This window comes from Manihot esculenta, chromosome 18 (assembly GCF_001659605.2).
Source record: "Manihot esculenta cultivar AM560-2 chromosome 18, M.esculenta_v8, whole genome shotgun sequence".
Lineage (NCBI taxonomy): Eukaryota > Viridiplantae > Streptophyta > Magnoliopsida > Malpighiales > Euphorbiaceae > Manihot > Manihot esculenta.
Window position 1 is genome coordinate 980,426 of NC_035178.2, and position 20,083 is coordinate 1,000,508.

The window sequence follows — 20,083 nt, forward strand, 5'->3', positions numbered from 1 at the left end:
AGAAAATGAGTTTTTGCATGAAAATAGCATTGGAGGAAAACTCAGGTTCGGCCGCCGAACATGCATGAGTTGCGGGTGTGCTTTAGGCCCCCGAAAGCATAAGTGAGGGAAGTCCAGGTTCGGCCGCCGAACATGGCATGCATGCGGAGGCACATTCGGCCCCCGAACGTGGTCTGGCCAGCCCCTATAAAAGGGTCCCTTAGCCGAAAACGGGCGACCTTTTTCCCCATTTTCGGCCAAGGTGAGTCTCCGCCGCCCCTCACCCATCTTTGGCGTCTTTCCTCTAGATCTTTCAAGATTTTCATTGTTTTAACCTTGTTTTGAAGATTTGAGCAAAGTTTTGGAGCTTGGAGGTTCAAGAACCCAATTTCTCCCAACTTCGAGTTTAGGTCGTCTCTCTCTCGATCTTCAAGAGGTAAGAGCCGATCTTAAGCTCATTGCATGTTTTAAGTAAGTTTTAAGTAGATCTATGGGATAGAATGCATGTTTAGGTTATGGTTATGCTTTTGGAGTTTATGGGTATAAATGTATGTTCATGAACAATGTGAACTTCTTGATGTGTTGTAGATGGGGTTTATGATGGTTTGAGGCCCCTAGGAACATGTATGCTTGTGTTTGTGTGTTGTAGAATAGGTTTGATGCATGTTGGAAAGGTTTGGAGGCGAAATGTGCAAAGGGAGCCAAGTTTCTGCCCTTTGGCAGAAACCAGGTTCGGCAGCCGAAGGACTTTCGGCCGCCGAACATGGCTGGGGAGGCAGCCTTTCGGCTGCCAAAGCTTGCCCCCGAAAGGGAGACTTTCGTCTCTGTCTGGCAGTTTCGGCCGCAGAAAGTGCCGCCGAACATGCATGAGTTTCGTCTCTATCTGGGAGTTTCGGCCGCCGAAGGTGCCGCCGAACCTGCCTGACTTTCGGCTCTGGAGGGACTTTCGGCCGCCGAACCTGCCGCCGAAAGTGCCCTGTCCAGGCCTCCTTTGCATGTTTTTCTATGGTTGTTTCATGATATTTTAGAGGGTTTTTGGGGAGTAGTTTAGAGATATGTTCTAGTATGTTTGGTCCCTCATTTGAGTCCACCTGTGTAGGTTCGGACCCGAGGAACCGAGGACCCCAGCAGTGAGTTCAGCTGCTTCGGTGTTGTCAGAGTCAGCCAGAGGTGAGTGGAACTAAACTTAATCTTTTAAATTAAATGTTTTATCATGTTTCATGCATCATGATTATGCAATAGGATGATTGCATTAGTTTCCACGAATATGCCGCATTGCATCAATTGTTGTTGATGTGGGTGAATATTGGATGACCCAATTAGTCCATGACAGGAAGACCAGGACCCCATTCTACGGCCTGGCACTATGTAAGGAAAGACCAGGACCCCATTCTACGGCCTGGCACGGTTATGGGACTCGAAGACCAGGAGCCCAGAGGAGGCCCTGGGGCAAATGGTAAGTAATGTATGTTATGACAGGAAGACCAGGACCCCATGCTACGGCCTGGCACAATGTTAGCTTGGACTAATTGGTGACAAGTTCACCCAACCCTTATATGAATTGTCTGTGTTATGATGCATTTCATTGGAGCATAGTATTAATATGTTTTATAGTTCTACTCACTGGGCTTTTAGCTCACCCCTCTCCCTTTACCCCCAGGCTTGCAGGTACAGTATAGAGCAGGAGTCCGGATAGAGTAAAGAAGTCATGTTTATGTAATAGCTAGCAATGGACATGATCGAATTGTAATGTAATGTCTTAATCAGTATAGTTATGTAATGAGATGATGTATATGGATGCTAGAGGTGTGCTTGACCATAGAATGTTGTTATCCCTTTTAATACATGATCTTAGAGATTTTATGATATTTATGTAAACCAACTCGACATATGTTATGTCACCCATTTGGGGGCACTGATGAGATCCCACTGAGGGATCAATGTTATGATTATGTTATAGTGCATGCACAGGTTGAGTTGGCATATGAATGGAAAGAAAAGTTTAATTTTTATGTATGTTGTTGATCATGTATGGGATTAAGCAGGTTTTCAGGATGCATGTCAGGCTTGCTACGGGTCCCGGCGGCCTTAAGTCGACCCGGATCCTAGCGCCGGTAGCGGTCCGATTTTCGGGTCGTTACAACTTATAAACCAGGTTTTGCGTCCTTTCTTACGCAAATTCGTGGTTATTTATTTTAATGACATCTTAATTTTTAATCGCAACGAAGAAGAATATTTATAGCACATCCATCAAGTCATGACAGTCTTGCAAGAAAGTGAGCTAGTTATTCATTTAAAAAAATGCATATATATGATGGAGCATATTCTATTTTTTGGATTTATTATTAGTACAGAAAGGATACATGTTGATGAGAAGAAGGTAGAAACAATACGGAACTGGTCTATTCCCAAAACTATTTCAGAAGTTCGCAACTTTCATAGACTTACTACTTTCTATTGGCTGTTTATCAGAAATTTCAGCAGTATCGTTCCCCCTATCACAGATTGTTTGAAGAAAGAGATAAGTGTAGAAATTTACTTGAACTGACACTGCCAATAAGAGTTTTAAAGAAATTAAAGATAAGCTTACTTTTGCCCCTATTCTTACTCTACCCGATTTTGATAAACTGTTTGAGGTTGAATGTGATACTTGTGGAGTTGAGATTAACGGAGTGTTATCGCAGTCTAATGGGCCTATTACATTCTTTAGTGAGAAATTGAATGATGCTAGAAAGAAGTGGTCTACTTATAAGTAGGAATTAGATGCAGTATTCCGGGCCTTTAAAACTTTGGAACAGTATCTGATGGGGCGGGAGTTTATTATTCACACATATCATCAATCTTTTATTCACTTTAAAACTCAAAATATATGAATAAAATGCATGCTCGATGGGTAGCTTATTTTGGAGTTTTTCATTATGTCATAAAATATAAGGCTGACCATAGTAATAAGGTAGCATACATTTTAAGTAGGAGGACTGCTCTGTTGATTACAGTTAGTCAGGAGATTGTGGGTTTTGAATTCCTAAAGGATTTATATGCTGCAGATGATGATTTTGCTGATATATGGGCGAAGGTCCAGGCTCGCCAGCCTGCTATTGGGTTCTTGGTACATGATGACTTTCTTTTTAAAAATAACAGGTTATGCATTTCTCGCTCTTCTCTGCGAGAAAAATTGATTCGAGAGACTTATGGAGGAGGCTTGAGTGGTCATTTGGGGCGTGATAAGACTATTACTGGTTTAGAGGAGCGTTTTTATTGGCCACAATTAAAAAATAATATAGGTCAGATGGTTCAGAAGTGTCCAGTTTGACAAACTCAGAAGGATCATTCGCAGAATACGGGCTTATACACTCCATTGGCTATTCCAGAACATTCTTGGGAGGACTTGTCTATGGATTTTATTTTTGGCCTTCCACGTACTTAACGTGAATCTGATTCCATTTCTATTGTTGTTATAGCTTCTCCAAAATAGCGCATTTCATTCCTTACAAAAAAATTAATGATGCTTTTCATATTGCAAAATTTTTTTGGTAGGAGGTTGTTCGTTTACATGACATTCCTAAGACCATTACTTCGAACAGAGATGTGAAGTTTCTATCTCACTTTTAGGTGACTTTATGGAAGCGTTTTGAGACTAAATTTCGATACAGTAGTGCTGCCCATCCCCAAACTGATGGTCAAACTGAAGTAGTGAACCGCACTCTTGTCAATCTTCTGCGTTGCATCTGCAATGATAAAAAAATTGTTTGGGATCTTACTTTTGCCTAAACAGAATTTGCTTACAATAGTTCTACTCATAACTCTACAAAGATGTCACCTTTTGCAGTTGTATACAGGAAAATTCTTACACATACAGTTGATCTTATTGCTCTTCCTACAGGTTTTCATAACAGTATTGCAGGAAACAACTTAGCAAATCAGCATTTGGACGTTTTTAAATAGGTACAATAATGTTTTACGGAAGCCAATGACAAGTATAAAGTTGTAGCTGATAAATATAAGCGTTTTAAGTCCTTCAATATTGGTAATCAAGTTATGGTGTATTTGTGCAAGGAACATGTGAAGGATAGAAAAAGTTTGACCAAAAAAAGATTGGTCCATTCCGGATTATGCAAAAAATTAATGACAATGCCGATGTTCTTAACCTCCCAGATTATATAAAAATTTCCAATACGTTTAACATGGCGGATCTATTTCAGTATTATCTTGTTGATGACAACTCGAGGTCGAGTTCTTTACGAGTGAAAGGAATGATGCGGAGCAATTAGCCTTACATTTTATGGTAGACTTGGACCGGGCCTAACTTCTGCTGCCGATGTCCGTTGAAGGCCCACTGATGATCTGAGATCCAGAAGTGTGTGTAAGCTTAGTCTGAATGGTTTTTGCCCTCTTCCTTTATTCATTTTTTCTTTTGTCCTCTAGTGACATATAATCGCCACCCTACTACAGTGTTACATGTCATTATGATGCAGAGCCGTACGTATGGATGTACTACCCCTTTCTTCATTGTCAGACAATTATTTAATTTCCTTCGGCGCCCGTGCTGATATGGTCATGGATGTGGAGGGGTTTGTTCCCCTACTGATCTATCAAGTCAGGTGAGCTGGATCATTCTCTGTTAAGTCCAAGCCCTATTCTGCCCGGCCTGTCCAAGCGTGACCTGAGCTGCGTATTAGAGAACAGGCTTGCGTATTGGGCTCTGATGGAGTTACGGCCTAGCTTTTCTACGTGGGCTCGATTGCGGTTCCGGTGGCAGAGACCTAGCGGTCATCACCCATGATAGCTTTTCAAAAAAGAAAAATTTCGAGATATACGACTTTAAAACATGTAACTAGAACTATAAAACTGTCACAAAGTTTGAAGCAGAAATTATATCATTTAAAAAGTAAAATTTACATTTTTATTACTTTTTTAAATTTTTTCATAATTTTTATATTAGAATTTTTTTTATTATAAATAATTATTTTTTTACTATGCACTTTTTAATTTTTTAAAATTTAATAAGAGTATTTAGTATTTAATTTTTTATTTTTAAATTTTATTTTAATTAAATGTTATTAATTAAAATTTTTTATGGAGTCTAATTAATTCTATTCCATTTAAAATTCTTAAAATTTTTATATAGAAATTCATTACTTAAAAATCAACACGGAAATTTGACATCCATAAAATAGAAAAGAAAAAAAAATCAATCTAAGTTTCTTATTAAAACAAAAAGAAGATTCTAAATAGAATTTGATGATATCTGAAATAGATAAATGAATTAAAAGTAAAAGAAGTATAGATAAATGAATCAAAAGTAAAAGAAGTAATTTTGTGTTTCATAGTTAATTCTGGCTCTCATATCCAGGAAGCTTTCATGTCCTCGACGAGGAAAATTAGAAAAGAAAAGAAATTAGAATATAGAGAATGCAAGAATTACCAGGATAGGCACCGTAAAATAATTCACCAATTTTTATATTATTTCAACTTTCAGTCCCTAACAATAGATTAGATAGGAGAAATTTGTTCGTGTGCGCAATTGTGGGGAAGAGTTTTACACAATAGATTAGACAGGGAAAGAATGCAAATCAAACATACAATTAGGTATAGTAGTTAAACCAAATCAATCACAAGAAGAAATAAATTATTAATGAATTGAAGTGGAAGGAATAAAGCAAAAAACTAGACATCTCTCATATTCTAAGCTCCAGGAATTGGAAATGTGCAAGTACGAAGATGCATAAAGAGAGTGAAATGTTGTCAAAATCATTTAAAATCCATGTATTAAGCAATCCATTAGCATGAGATGGACACAAAAAGATGGGAAAGAGGGTAACTAAATTTGATTATGGAAGAGAATGGTATTCACAATCGCAGGACAATATTAAAAAATTTTACCAAAAGTTTAATTAAAAGAAATAGTTGATATGACATTTTAAATAAGTATTTTATAAAATATTTAATATATAATATTTAATTATAAATTTAATAAATTGTTCAATTATTTATAAAAATTTTATAAGGTATCAACTATTTTAAATAAAAATAATGCTTGGTATAAATCTTACCAGAAAATTTATAAATTTTATGATAATGTTGATAATATAGCAAGATACTACTATCATAACTTTTTAAATGCTGAATTTATTGAAAAGTATTGCTACAAACTCTTTTTTCTTCATATTTCGGTTAGTAAATATTATTAAAGAAGAAAAGGTATATATATATATATATATAATTTCTAAATTTATAATTTTAAATTTAAATTAAATAAATACTTTATATATTTTTTTTATTATGTAGGTTTACAAACAAAAGAATTTATTTATAAAAGAATGATTTTATGCCAAGAAAAAAAAACTTTTTTATCAAAAAAAAATAAAAATAAAGATTTTGACAGAAAAAGATAGTAGTATCAGATATTTAAAAGTTGAGAAACTATCAAAAATATTAAAGACAAGTATGAAAATAATTTTTAAAAAAAAGAAAAATATACCATCCATAATTATTTAAAAGGAAGATGATGAAAAAGTTCAAGATTAAAGAAAAAAATCAAAAACATACTATCTATAGTTATTTAGGATGAAAATGATAAAGTAGATAAAAATTAAAGAAAATAATGAAAATTGAAAAAGAATAAATAATTTTATTTATGTGACTTTTATATAAAGATCAAATTTGCTTTAATTATTATATAAAAATCTCTATTTTTTATTATTAAATTTAAATTATTTTTCACATTAATTATTTAAATTAATTTTAAAATTTAAATTCATTACTCTACTTTATTAAATTGATTATTTAAATTAATTTATGTGTATATATAAATATTACTCTTAACAAATTAATTTAATAAAACAATATTTTATTAAATACGATAAATTAATATATAATTTCAAAATCCATAAAATAAAAATAACATTAAAAATAATTATATAATATCTTAAATATATTAAATTTTTTTAAAATAATATACACAAATAATAATTATATTATTAATAAGTTAAAATAGATATGCATTCATTAATACTGATGTTCTGAAATTCAAATCCAAAGAATATTGTTTACGATGGTCATGTAAGTTTGAATGGAGAGTAAGGTATTCTACCCCTTCTTTCTTTTATTTACTAACGATGCCTAACGGTTTTTTTGTTACAGTGTCACTTGTCTCTGTTGAACAAATTCGTACGGACGAATGGCGTCAGACGTTCTCTCCACACTAGGCGGCCATTTGCTTCTCTCTAGCGGACATGCAGGCAGGGCTGCAAGATGACTGGGCCTGTTGTCCTTTCTTATGTCACGTCATTGGGTTGAGCTCGTAGTTGGTGTATCTTAACTTGTGAGTAATTGGTCTGATTTTTCAAACTATATCTAAATCAAAAAAGTTAGACCGGCCCGACAAAAAAGCTTTCTAAATTTTGGGCCGAGGCAACCTTCACGGACCTAGCTTAACGCGTAAAATCCGACTGTCATCAAATACTAATATTATTAAAATATATACTAATATTATTAAAATATATACTAATATTATTAAAATATGTAACTTGAATCTCTCAATTTTTTTAAAACTAAAATCCATACGGTTTTTAAATATCAATAGAACTACTTCAATTTAACAAAATCAAAATGTAAAACTTAAATTAAAAAAGTTATATCAAACACAAAAAGAAATCTATCCTAATAATTTAACTCATCTTATAAGAGAAGCTATATTATCTTAAATAGTAATTATTATTTTATTTTCTAACAAATTATAATCATATTTTTTTGTAATTTAAGATGATTATGAAATTATTACATCACTTTATATCAATGTATTAATCAAAATACAGTATTTTATAAAATTTCAATTTTAATTAAATGACGTTTTTTAAAAAATAAATAAATAAATAAATATAGGCTATGCCTTTTTTTCGCATTTTCTCCTTATTACATTTGATCTCCGGCAACTTGCTTTTGGTATTAATAAGAGCAGCAAAAATTCAGAATTTTTTGTACTAGAATATTGCCTATACATTACAACTCCTTGAGCCCCAGCATTTCTGGGATCAACAAAGTCACTAGCGGGTTATGATGTGTTTGTTGGTGTCAAAGGACCCAAAAGTGAAATTAGGCAACAAATAATTCTGCCTGTCCATCAATGAAGAGACTCATGAACTCTTCTCCATCAACAGTTTCTTTCTCTATAAGAAGCTGAGCAAGCTTGTGGAGAATGTCGATGTGAGTTGTAATGATAAGCTTGGCTCTTGAATATGCCTTCTCCACCAGCTCCCTTACCTCTGCATCCACCACATCTGCAGTGGCCATAGAGTAGTCCTTTTGGGATGACATCTGATATTGAAATGCATACAAATTAGGTCTCAGTTACTTCAATGATCACGTAGAACTGAAGACATAAGATGAGATAAGGCAGCTTGTGAATTGTAAAAGGAACTACCAAGATCCTAACAAAATCTCTACCTGTTGACCCAAGAATGGATTTCCGCCAGGTCCACCAATGGCAACTTGTCCAATCTTTTTGCTGAAACCAAATCTCTCAACCATTTGCCTTGCCACCCGTGAAACTTGCATGAAGTCATTTGAAGCTCCTGTTGTCACATTTTCTTGACCAAAGATCACCTCCTCAGCAACCCTGCATGTTAAACCCATTAATTTATCAGCCAATACAAAAAGAGAATTGGTAAGGTTTTATTAACTCTTCAAAAGAAACTTCAACTTGGGTAGCAGTAAATATAATTGCAAGTTGTTGAATGTTTTCCTAGGTATTAGCCAAGATAGCTTTTGTAACCAACCTTCCACCTAATGCAACAGCCATCTGATTCTCCAAGTAGCTTCTGCTGTACAATCCAGACTCCAGCCTCTCCTCACTTGGAGCAAAAAATGTAAGCCCACCAGCTTGACCACGAGGAATGATGGATATCTTGGCTACGGGATCATATTCAGGCATCAGCGCACCAACCAAAGCATGCCCAGCTTCTGCAGAATGGAGAGCAACAAACACAAATTTCTTCTTGAAAATCTAGAAAAAAGCAAGCAACTAAAGCAAAACAAAACATTCATATTTGTATACCATGATAGGCAACTAATTTTTTCTTCTCATCTGAGACAACTGCATTTTTCTTCTCCGGCCCAGCAATGATCCTCTCCAGAGCATCAGATATCTCATCTTTGCTTATTTCTTTAAGGTCACGCCTAGCTGCAAGTATGGCAGCTTCATTCATTAGATTCTGCAAATCAGCTCCAGTGAATCCTGGGGTTCTCCGGGCAATCTTTTCAAAGTCCACATCTTTTGCGAGAGCCTTTCCTCTAGAATGAACCTGTAATTTGCAAAAGTTACAAGCGGACAAAAGAGGTTAAACAAAAGCAAGATTTCTATAACGTGCAAACTGTGATGTGAACTAAAAGATACAATTGGATAATTTAACGTGATCCCAATCATGTGTTTTCAAAATGCAGAATGTTAACTGCGAACAATCAGGTCCAATCACAAAAAAGAGATCAACCATAATGAACATTGACATGCAAGGGTTTTAGAAATATGAGAATCTATCTACTGTAGACTCTAAACCTTACAAACTGTGACCACGGCATCATGATTAGGTGTAAGAACACATTCAAACGTAAATATTAACTTAAAAATACAATTCTTCGTCTAACTCTTCTCTTTTTCCATTTCTTAGGCAGCAGATTCATTAGTCATCACCTTCTATATGGCATTGGATAACTTAGGAGTGTCAATTAATCCAACTTGATACTTTTGTCGAACAGAAACAAATAAAAGAACATGAAAGAAAATAGAAGTGCTTTGCAGAGGTGCAAACCTGAAGTATCTTCACTCTACCAGCAACATCAGGCCTGTCCACAGTAACCTGTCTATCAAACCTCCCAGGTCTTAACAAAGCCGAATCAAGAACATCAGGTCTATTGGTGGCGGCCAACACTATAACACCCGAATTGCCCGAAAATCCGTCCATTTCAGTCAATAATTGATTAATAGTCTGCTCTCTCTCATCGTTTCCTCCTCCAAGCCCTGCTCCTCTCTGCCTTCCCACGGCGTCAATCTCATCAATAAATACAATGCACGGAGCCTTCGCCTTGGCTTTCTCAAACAAATCTCTAACCCTCGATGCCCCAACTCCCACGAACAATTCTACAAACTCCGATGCCGCGCAAGAGAAAAATGGCACTCCTGCCTCTCCAGCAACTGCTCTAGCCAAAAGGGTTTTCCCTGTTCCCGGTGGCCCAACTAATAAACATCCTTTGGGAATTTTAGCTCCTAAAGCGGTGTACTTATCTGGGTTCTTCAAGAAATCTACAACCTCTTGAAGTTCCAATTTTGCTTGGTCTGCTCCTGCAACATCCGCAAATGTTACACCAGTCTCCGGCACTTCTTGGAATTTCGATTTCGATCTTCCGAAATCCATGGGCCCGCCTAATCCTCCGGGTCCTCCAGGACCTCCCTGTGCCCGGCGGAAGAGAAGGAACAATCCTGCGAAAGCAAGGAATGGGAATAAAAGATTTCCAATAAAATTGAAGAGCCCATTGCCGGAATCTCCCTCGGAGACGGAGATATCCACACCATTCATAGCTAGAATGTCGATAAGATCAGGGTCATTAGGAACAATAACAGTAGCTCGGCGGCCATCTACGGCGGTGAGCTGGAGGGCAGAACCATCTTTGCTGAAACGAACTCTCTCGACTTTTCCCTTCTTGACCGCGTTGAGGAACTCGCTGTATCGCCATTGGCTGCCTTCAGGGAGATCAGAGGTGGACTGGGATTGAGGTTTTGGGGCAGTGAGAAGAAGGTTTTGGGTGAAAGGAGAGGTACTTGAAGGGGAGGGTTTGGTGGGTTGAGCTTCAATTACAAGTGGTGGCGTAGGTGGAGTGGCGTTGTCCAAGGCTAAGGCTTGTGGGGTTAGCGAAGAGAAGAGCAAAGCAGCCAAAGTGGCTTGTGAAGGGATTGATTTCAAAGATTCTGAAATGGGCTGTTTTCTATTGAGGATAGCTTGAGCAATTTGAGACTTCCTAGTAGCAAAGAAGGGGAAAGGAAGTAATGATTTGGTGGTTTTAGGAGTTGGGGAATAAAGTTGGATTTTAGAACCAAAGAAGTTTGAAGACAGCAGGGGGTTGCTGATTGAAGCCATGGTTGATTGGCTTTCTTTTGTTCAGTGGTTCCTCCTCTCCTTCGTATAATATATTATCTTGAAATTTTGGGTTGCAGCAGCTCTGTTTTTTTTTATTTTTCTCTTTTTTTTTTTGTTGGGCCAAAGCAGCTCTGGCCTTCAAGTGCCCATGTTGGAACAGTAACCATGAACTTTGATTTGAGAGATAAGTTCGTTTTCATACACTCCATAAACTTGATGTTGCTTGGGTTGCTTGGACGTGTACGATGCAGCCTCCATTCGTTTAAAATCTCAATTGATTATTTGTGCTACAAATCGACCATATAAAACTGACCAAAGAAAACAATTTTCCCCGTGGAAATTGGATATTATGTAGCTGGGGAAGTTTCTAGTGCTGTAGCTATATTTGAAACCTCTTGGAAAATAGGTAAGCCTAAGGCTCAAAGGCATCCATTTTTCCACAGCCGACAGAGATTAGCCCAAACTGACACTGTCAGGTCAGACCAGTATTTTTAAGGCCATGAACTACCATAACTTGGGATGTGAAGACAAGGTGAAGCCTGAAGAGGGTGGCCCAAAATCAAATAGGCTTTGTGTGGCCTGGTGATCGCAATTTGAAGCCATTGTGGCATTGTGTATTTTCCACAGTTTGTACGACTTGCGAGCTGAAAGCCTGAGATTTCATATTTCTTAGGATTCAGATCCTGCCATTGCCGATGTTGATGCATGTACAGTTAGTCTAGGTTGTTTTGGTGATTCATTAAAAATTGGCAAACACGAACCCAACAGAAACAAAACACCGTTATTAATTTAATTAGATTATAATTATATGTGCGGACTTTTCTTTTTCACGCCATGTGTCAAGAATTTAGTATTTTGGATACTAAAATATCATTTTTCCAACATTATTATTTTCTAAAAGCAATGTTGAAAAAAATTAATAGCAAATAAAGGGTCGCGTCGGTTCTTTATAATTGTGAAATGACTATTTTATCTCTAGAATAAAATAAGTAGCATATTTATTAAATCTATGTGCTTAATTGCCATGTTGGTGTGCTTGTATTGGCATAATTGTCTGATGATGATATTTTTGCATGATATATGTTGCCTTTCCCATTTTTACGAGAATGGAGCAAGAGGTCTTAACCTAAACGTTCCCTTGTGCAGGTGAACGCGTAATTATTTCAGCTGACTTGACTTGGAGTTCAAACCAAGTGTCGTACGATTCCAAATCAGTGCCAAAATTTGGGTCCATAACATTTGGAATTAGAACAGAGACGATTGGTGAATAGTGTGAAAGTATGATGAAGTCCGCCATATGCATTGATGCCCTAGGAAGAAGGGTTGAGAATGTTATTACCTTGTTGAATGAGTATGCCACCTAAGAGGGGATGACATTAGAATTTGATTCTGCTTACAAGCGTATTGAGGCACTCGAGAAGAAAAATGAACAATTGCTGGTTATGAAAGCCAAACTAACTGGAGATGAGGGTGAGCTAATAGAGATTGAGGCCACCCAAAATCCTCAAGTGCCAAGAACACCTGATGGGGTGATTTTGAGACTAAGATGGCAGAATGGGAGGTAGTGGCCTCTCAGTTGGAAAGTGTAATAGAAAGTCTCAAATCGGTTACTAATGCTCATACCTCTTTGGTAGGGGTCGTTAAAGATATCAGGGATGGCACTAAAGTGTCTATAGACGCTGTCAATGATAACGTCAATGAGACTATGGACACATTCCAAGATAGATTGGAAGAGCTCAATTCAAATGTGATTTCACTTATGAAGGCTACGAGGAGTGATAGTATGTATACTTGTGAGGTAGAGAGGACCAAGATCCCAGAGCCGAAAGCCTTTAGGGGAGTAAAGGATGCGAAGGAAGTAGATAATTTTCTGTTTGACATGGAGTTGTTCTTTAGTGTTACTAAGCGTAATTCAAACGAGGACAAGCTGATGATTATACCATTGTATTTGGCTGATGATGCGAAATTGTGGTGGTGCACCAAAGTAGTGAGAGCGGTGCCGAGTCCAAACCAAGTTATATATTGGGAGATTTTTAAAAAGGAACTGAAAGCCCAATTCTATCCTAAGAATGTTGCATATGATGCACATTGCAAGCTGGGAGAGCTACAACAAACAGGTTCCATTTGGGATTACGTAAGGGATTTTTCACATCTTATGCTGAATATAATGAATATGTAGGAGGAGGACTGATTCTATAACTTTAGGAAAGGGTTGAAACCATAGGCTAAAAATGAATTGATAAGACAATAGGTGACAGATGTCGATGCAGCTATAGCTGCAGCTGAGAGTTTAGAGGATTATTTCAACCTGTCTTTGAAGAGGAAATTTAATTCTCTTGCTGGGCAAGACAAGGTCCCTAGTAAATGGGGTAAGACCCAAAATGGGGAAGTGAATCGGTTTAGCTACAATGCCGGAGGGGTGGAAAGGAAGAACTGGGGTGAGAGTGTGAACTCCAAACCTAACTTCCAAAGAAGAGAGCAAAGTTCCATAGCATCATAAAGTAGTCGGCCCTAGGGATCGAATTTGTTTACAGTACTAAAGCTTAAGCTAAAGTACTTCTTGTGTCTTGGACTACATCGAATGATAGAATGCCCTCATAAAGGGGAACTAAATACTCTAAGAGCTATTCAAGATGAGGAAAAGGGAAATGGAGAGGAAGAACAGAGGATTGTTGATAACAATCAATCAATGGTAGGGGCTCTATATTTCTTGGGAGTGATGGAGACGTATAAAGCCAAAATGTCCTCTGGAGGAGGACTGATGTATGTGGACCTAACTATCAATGGAAAGTCAGTAAGAGCATTTGTTGACACTGGAGCTACAAATAATTTTATAGCTTATTCGATGGCCTCTCATTTTAGATTGAATATCCAAGCAGGCAAAGGTAAAATTAAAGCAGTTAATTCCAAGGCCCTAAATACAGTGGGGTAGCTCAAGTAGTAGCATGTGAGATGGGACCTTGGAAGGGAGATTTGAACTTCACAATAACACCTTTAAATGACTTCGATGTAATAATAGGAATAGAAGTTCTCAAGAAGGCTCGAGTAGTGCCGATTCCCTCTGTGGATTGTCTTATGCTTATAGGAGATAGACCTTGTGTGGTACCTACCACTTTTAACCCTATTTATGAAAAGAAGTTGATGTTGGCTTTGCAATTCAAGAAGAGAGTCAAGTGTAAGGAGTTGACGTATGTGGTGATTTTGATAATGAAAGAAGAGGGGGAGGTGCTACAATATCCTCCCGAGATCAAGGATGTGGTGGTGAAGTATAAGGATATCATGCCAGAAAAGTTACCTTTTGTTCTGCCACCTTATCGAAGTATCAACCATGAGATAGAGTTGTTATTAGGTATAAAGGCCCTAGTGAAGGCTCCTTACCAAATGGCACTGCCTAAATTGGTAGAATTGAGAAAGTAGTTGGATGAATTATTAGAAGTTGGGTTTATATAACCAGCGAAAGCCCCATTTGATGCTCCTATGCTATTCCAAAAGAAACAAGATGGAAGTTTAAGTTTGTGTGTTGACTATCGAGCTTTGAATAAGGTGACAGTGCATAATAAATATCCCATACCTCTAATCGCAGATTTGTTCGATCAACTGGATCAGGCAAAATTCTTTACCAAGTTGGATTTACGATCAGGGTATCACCAAGTTCGAGTTAAAGAGGGAGACAAGCCTAAAACAACATGTGTAATACGGTACGGTGCTTTTGAGTTCCTAGTTATGCCTTTTGGACTAACAAATGCTCCTGCTACTTTTTTCACCTTAATGAACCAAGTTTTTCATGAGTATCTGAATAAGTTTGTGGTAGTCTACCTTGATGATATTGTGGCGTATATCTCTTCGTGAAGAAAGAGAAATGTTCTTTTGCTCAAACCCGAATCAAGTTCTTAGGCCATGTGATCGAGCAAGGAAAGATAGGCCTAGATTAGAGTAAAGTCAAAGCTATTCAAGAGTGGAGTGTACCCAAGAGTGTGACAGAGTTGAGATCCTTTTTGGGGTTGGCAAACTATTACAGAGGATTTGTGAGGGCATACTCCCAAAAAATATGTCCCCTCACAGAGCTCCTAAAGAAAGGGAACAAATGGCAGTAGACAGAAGAGTCAAGCCACTTTTGATGGTGTGCAAAAGGCGATGATAGCTGAACCAGTGTTAGCTCTTCTTGATATGAGTAAACCTTTTGAAGTACAGACCGATGTGTTAAACCTAGCATTAGGGGGAGTATTGATGTAGTAGGGCTATCCTGTTACATTTGAGAGCCGAAAGTTAAAAGATGCAGAGATTCGGTATACCGCCCAAGAGAAGGTGTTGTTAGCAGTAGTCCACTATTTGGGAACATGGAGACATTACTTGTTGGGGTCGAAGTTTGTGGTCAAGACAGAAAATACAGATGTTGGCCATTTCTTTTCTCAACCGAGATTAATGCCCAAGCAGGCCAGGTGGCACAAATGTCTATTCGAGTTTGATTTCCAGTTTTTGTACAACTCGGGAATTTCCAATAGAGTGACTGATGCTTTAAGTAGGAAACTGGAGATAGCAACTTTGATACACATAGCTCAATTATCTAGGAGTGTAGTAGAGACAATATTGAAAGGAAGGATTCTAGAAGAGTTGCTAAAGGATCCCTAAGCTATAGCCTTAAAGAAACTGATTATCGATAGGAAAACTAGGCAATTTTAGGTAGAAGGGGATTTGATCATTACAAGAGGTAATAGAATATACGTCCCAAGAGCAGGGGCCCTTAGGAGTTTGTTGTTAAAGGAGTGTCATGACACTGTGTGGGTTGGCCATCCAGGATGGCAATGTACTTTAGCTCTTTTGAAACATGGTTACTTTTGACCTCGAATGAAGAATGATGCGAAAGAGTATACAAAGACCTATTTGGTATATCAATAGGATAAACCTAATAGACAAAGACCAGCATGGTTATTACATCCCTTAACAGTGCCTAGTAGGCCGTGGAGAATGTTTCTCTTAATTTTATTGCAGGACTTCCAAGAGTGGGAGAGTTTGATCACATCTTGGTAGTGATAGACAGGTTTTCTAAATATGCTACGTTTGTGCCGATGTCAAAGTATTGTTCAACAGAAGAGACTGCTAAAGCATTCTTCAAGAATATTATGAAGTATTGGGGGATCTCAAAGAGTATAGTCAGTGACCGAGATGCAAGATTCATTGGATTATTTTTATTAGAGTTATTCAAGCTATTGGGCACCAACTTGGATATGTCGATAAGTTTCTATCCTCAAATAGATGGCCAAATGGAGTAAACCTTTTGAAGTACAGACCGATGTGTTAAACCTAGCATTAGGGGGAGTATTGATGTAGTAGGGCTATCCTGTTACATTTGAGAGCCGAAAGTTAAAAGATGCAGAGATTCGGTATACCGCCCAAGAGAAGGTGTTGTTAGCAGTAGTCCACTATTTGGGAACATGGAGACATTACTTGTTGGGGTCGAAGTTTGTGGTCAAGACAGAAAATACAGATGTTGGCCATTTCTTTTCTCAACCGAGATTAATGCCCAAGCAGGCCAGGTGGCACAAATGTCTATTCGAGTTTGATTTCCAGTTTTTGTACAACTCGGGAATTTCCAATAGAGTGACTGATGCTTTAAGTAGGAAACTGGAGATAGCAACTTTGATACACATAGCTCAATTATCTAGGAGTGTAGTAGAGACAATATTGAAAGGAAGGATTCTAGAAGAGTTGCTAAAGGATCCCTAAGCTATAGCCTTAAAGAAACTGATTATCGATAGGAAAACTAGGCAATTTTAGGTAGAAGGGGATTTGATCATTACAAGAGGTAATAGAATATACGTCCCAAGAGCAGGGGCCCTTAGGAGTTTGTTGTTAAAGGAGTGTCATGACACTGTGTGGGTTGGCCATCCAGGATGGCAATGTACTTTAGCTCTTTTGAAACATGGTTACTTTTGGCCTCGAATGAAGAATGATGCGAAAGAGTATACAAAGACCTATTTGGTATATCAATAGGATAAACCTAATAGACAAAGACCAGCATGGTTATTACATCCCTTAACAGTGCCTAGTAGGCCGTGGAGAATGTTTCTCTTAATTTTATTGCAGGACTTCCAAGAGTGGGAGAGTTTGATCACATCTTGGTAGTGATAGACAGGTTTTCTAAATATGCTACGTTTGTGCCGATGTCAAAGTATTGTTCAACAGAAGAGACTGCTAAAGCATTCTTCAAGAATATTATGAAGTATTGGGGGATCTCAAAGAGTATAGTCAGTGACCGAGATGCAAGATTCATTGGATTATTTTTATTAGAGTTATTCAAGCTATTGGGCACCAACTTGGATATGTCGATAAGTTTCTATCCTCAAATAGATGGCCAAATGGAGTGAGTTAATGGGATGTTAAAGGAGTACCTGAGGCACTTTGTTAGTGCCAGCTAGAAAAATTGGGTTTCACTTCTTGATGTTGCTCAATTTTATTTTAATTATTTACAGAGTTCTGCTACTAACAAAAGCCCTTTTGAGATTGTAACATGTCAATAGCTGTTGGCCCCTCATATCATAGATGGGTCGTACTCGGGTCAAATCTTGAGAGCATATCAGTTCACTAAGGAGTGGAGAGAAAATGTGGAACTTGCTCGAGCTCAATTGGAAAAAGGATCAGATCACATGAAGAAATGGGCAGATGAGAACCGCCGCCCACAGGAGTTTACCGTTGGAGATTTGGTGATGGTGAAATTGTTGCTAGAGCAGTTGAGATTTCTCCGCAACCGTGACAAGAGACTAATGCGCAAGTACGAAAGGCCAATACTTGTTGTCGCGAAGATTAGACAAACAGCCTATAGAGTTGAACCTCCGAAGTGAATGACAGTCCACCTAGTGTTCCATATCAACAAGTTGAAACTAGATTATGTTGATGAGTCAGATGCTAGCCGATGCAAACCATTGCAACCAACATTCACCCGCGCACTACCAATCAACCAAGGAGTCAGAGAGATCTTAGCCATACGAGTTGTCAAGATCATCAAGCGTCCGCAACATAAAGACTACCTTGTCAAGTGGAACGACCTCAGTGTTGAAGAAACAAGTTAGGAGAAAGAGTCAAGTCTACAAGCTTATGCATAGAAGATTGAAGATTTTATCAACAGTTCAGTCGATGAGGGCGTCAACCGTTTAAGTGGGGGAGTGTCAAGAGCCTATCGTTTTAGGGTACTAAAATGTAATTTTTTCAATATTATCATTTTTTGAAAGTAATGTTGAAAAAAATTAGTATAAATTAGTAGCAAGTAAAGGGCCGTGTTAGTTCTTTGTAATTTTTTTTATTTAATTATTAGGGGTTTCATCTCAGACATATTAATATCTCCTCCTATCACAGTTCTATTTGTTTCTAAGGCTCTTCAGAGGGAGTGGCTAATTGACCACCATTGAGGGCTGTACTCAGTTGGCCACCGTAGACTAGTTGAGTCTCTAGATTGTGTTTTCACTCCTTGCAGGCTTTCTCCCATGTCTGCAAGTTGTGAGGGCGTTATTGTTGTAATTGTGAAATGACTGTTTTGCCTATGAAATAAGATAAGTAGCACATTCATTAAATCTCTATATTTAATTGCCATGTTGGTGTACTTGTATTGTTATAATTGTCTGATGATATTCTTGCAAAATATTTGTTGTCTTCCCCATTTTTATGAAAATGGATCAAGAGGTCTTAACCTAGACGTTCTCTTGTGCAGGTAAATGCGTAATTATTATGGCCGATTTGTCTTGAAAAGAGTTCAAACCAAATGCCACACGGTTCCAAACCAGTGCCAAAATTTGGACCCGTGATGCCATGCATGTTAATGCACCTTCATCTTCAGCCTTACTGGTGGAGATCTTGCTTCGATCACGATTAACAGACATTTAATTATCACTTACGTCAATTGATTATCTAATATTTGGTTGCATTTATTACGAGCTTCACATGGAAACAAAATGTTGAAACTACTTCTCTTTTATTTTTAAAAGCTAGACAAACTAGTATATTAAACGCTGTCTAGATTTTGTTTGCTTCCAACCGATGGCATATCAATAAGAATTGCTTGGAGAATGCAAGGGCTAGTGGCTGGTCAGTTGTTTCAAAGTTATTACAAGCTAAATGTGTGTATCTGGAGAAATAGAAGTTGATGACAATGAGAATATGCTGAATTGCTTGCATTGAAGTCAAGCAAAGACATGGACGTTGTACAAGTGCAAAATGAAGAAAGGTTTAGAGACACTAGAATCGAGCATTCTCGAAGAAAAAGGAAAACAATTGCTACTATATACTCTCAACATGGTCAATCACTACATGTTGATCTCTTCATGATGTGTGTTCAAGTACAATTTTGCAGTTGATTTATATTCCGTGTGAATTTATCTTCATTGCATAATTCTCTCTCTTGACTCCAAAAATTAAAATATTTTTTTCTTGCACTAATCGCTACTTTGATTGCCTCCATTTACTGCTTGAGATAACAGCTGATATAACAAGTTTTTCTTTTTGGTTACATAAATGATGCTTTAATATACATCTTGTAGCTATTCTAACTTCCTTGCAATGCCTTTACTGGACCGGAGTGCATGAAAATTGTGTTCAACTGACCATGTCTCTCGATAACTGCTGGACCCTTATATCTGGAGTCACGATCGAGCTCACATTGAGGAGTCAAGTCATAATCCATCCAAGTCCTATATGCAGGTCGAATCATTAGTGTGCAGTTCAAATTTTGTTCGGGTAGGTCGAACTAAATAGGGATGGGGTCCACGTGAAAGAGGTACAGCTCATTTGAGGTAACGAATTCATGGGACAACAAACCTTGAACATCCAGAGTCCTATCTGTATGATGCTGAAGGATATTAAATGGCCCGATGCAATATGTTCGTACATACGTACTGAGTGAAAATAATACGATGTATGAGGGTGTATGAGTATAAAACGACGGTTATGCGCTGCAAGAATACAAAAAGATAAGGGATAAAGAGGAG

The 20,083-nt window shown here is 37.6% G+C and overlaps 1 protein-coding gene across 1 annotated transcript; it reads right to left on the reverse strand.

Moving 5' to 3' along the window:
- Window positions 1-7,905: 7,905 nt before the first annotated feature.
- Window positions 7,906-11,268, reverse strand: LOC110606523 (ATP-dependent zinc metalloprotease FTSH, chloroplastic). The gene is made up of 5 exons (XM_021745372.2): window positions 9,786-11,268; window positions 9,035-9,281; window positions 8,757-8,940; window positions 8,425-8,596; window positions 7,906-8,295 (listed from the first exon to the last, which is right to left on the reverse strand). The coding sequence occupies exons 1-5, from the start codon at window positions 11,106-11,108 to the stop codon at window positions 8,074-8,076; spliced, it is 2,148 nt and encodes a 715-aa protein (XP_021601064.1). The 5' UTR covers window positions 11,109-11,268; the 3' UTR covers window positions 7,906-8,073.
- Window positions 11,269-20,083: the final 8,815 nt, after the last annotated feature.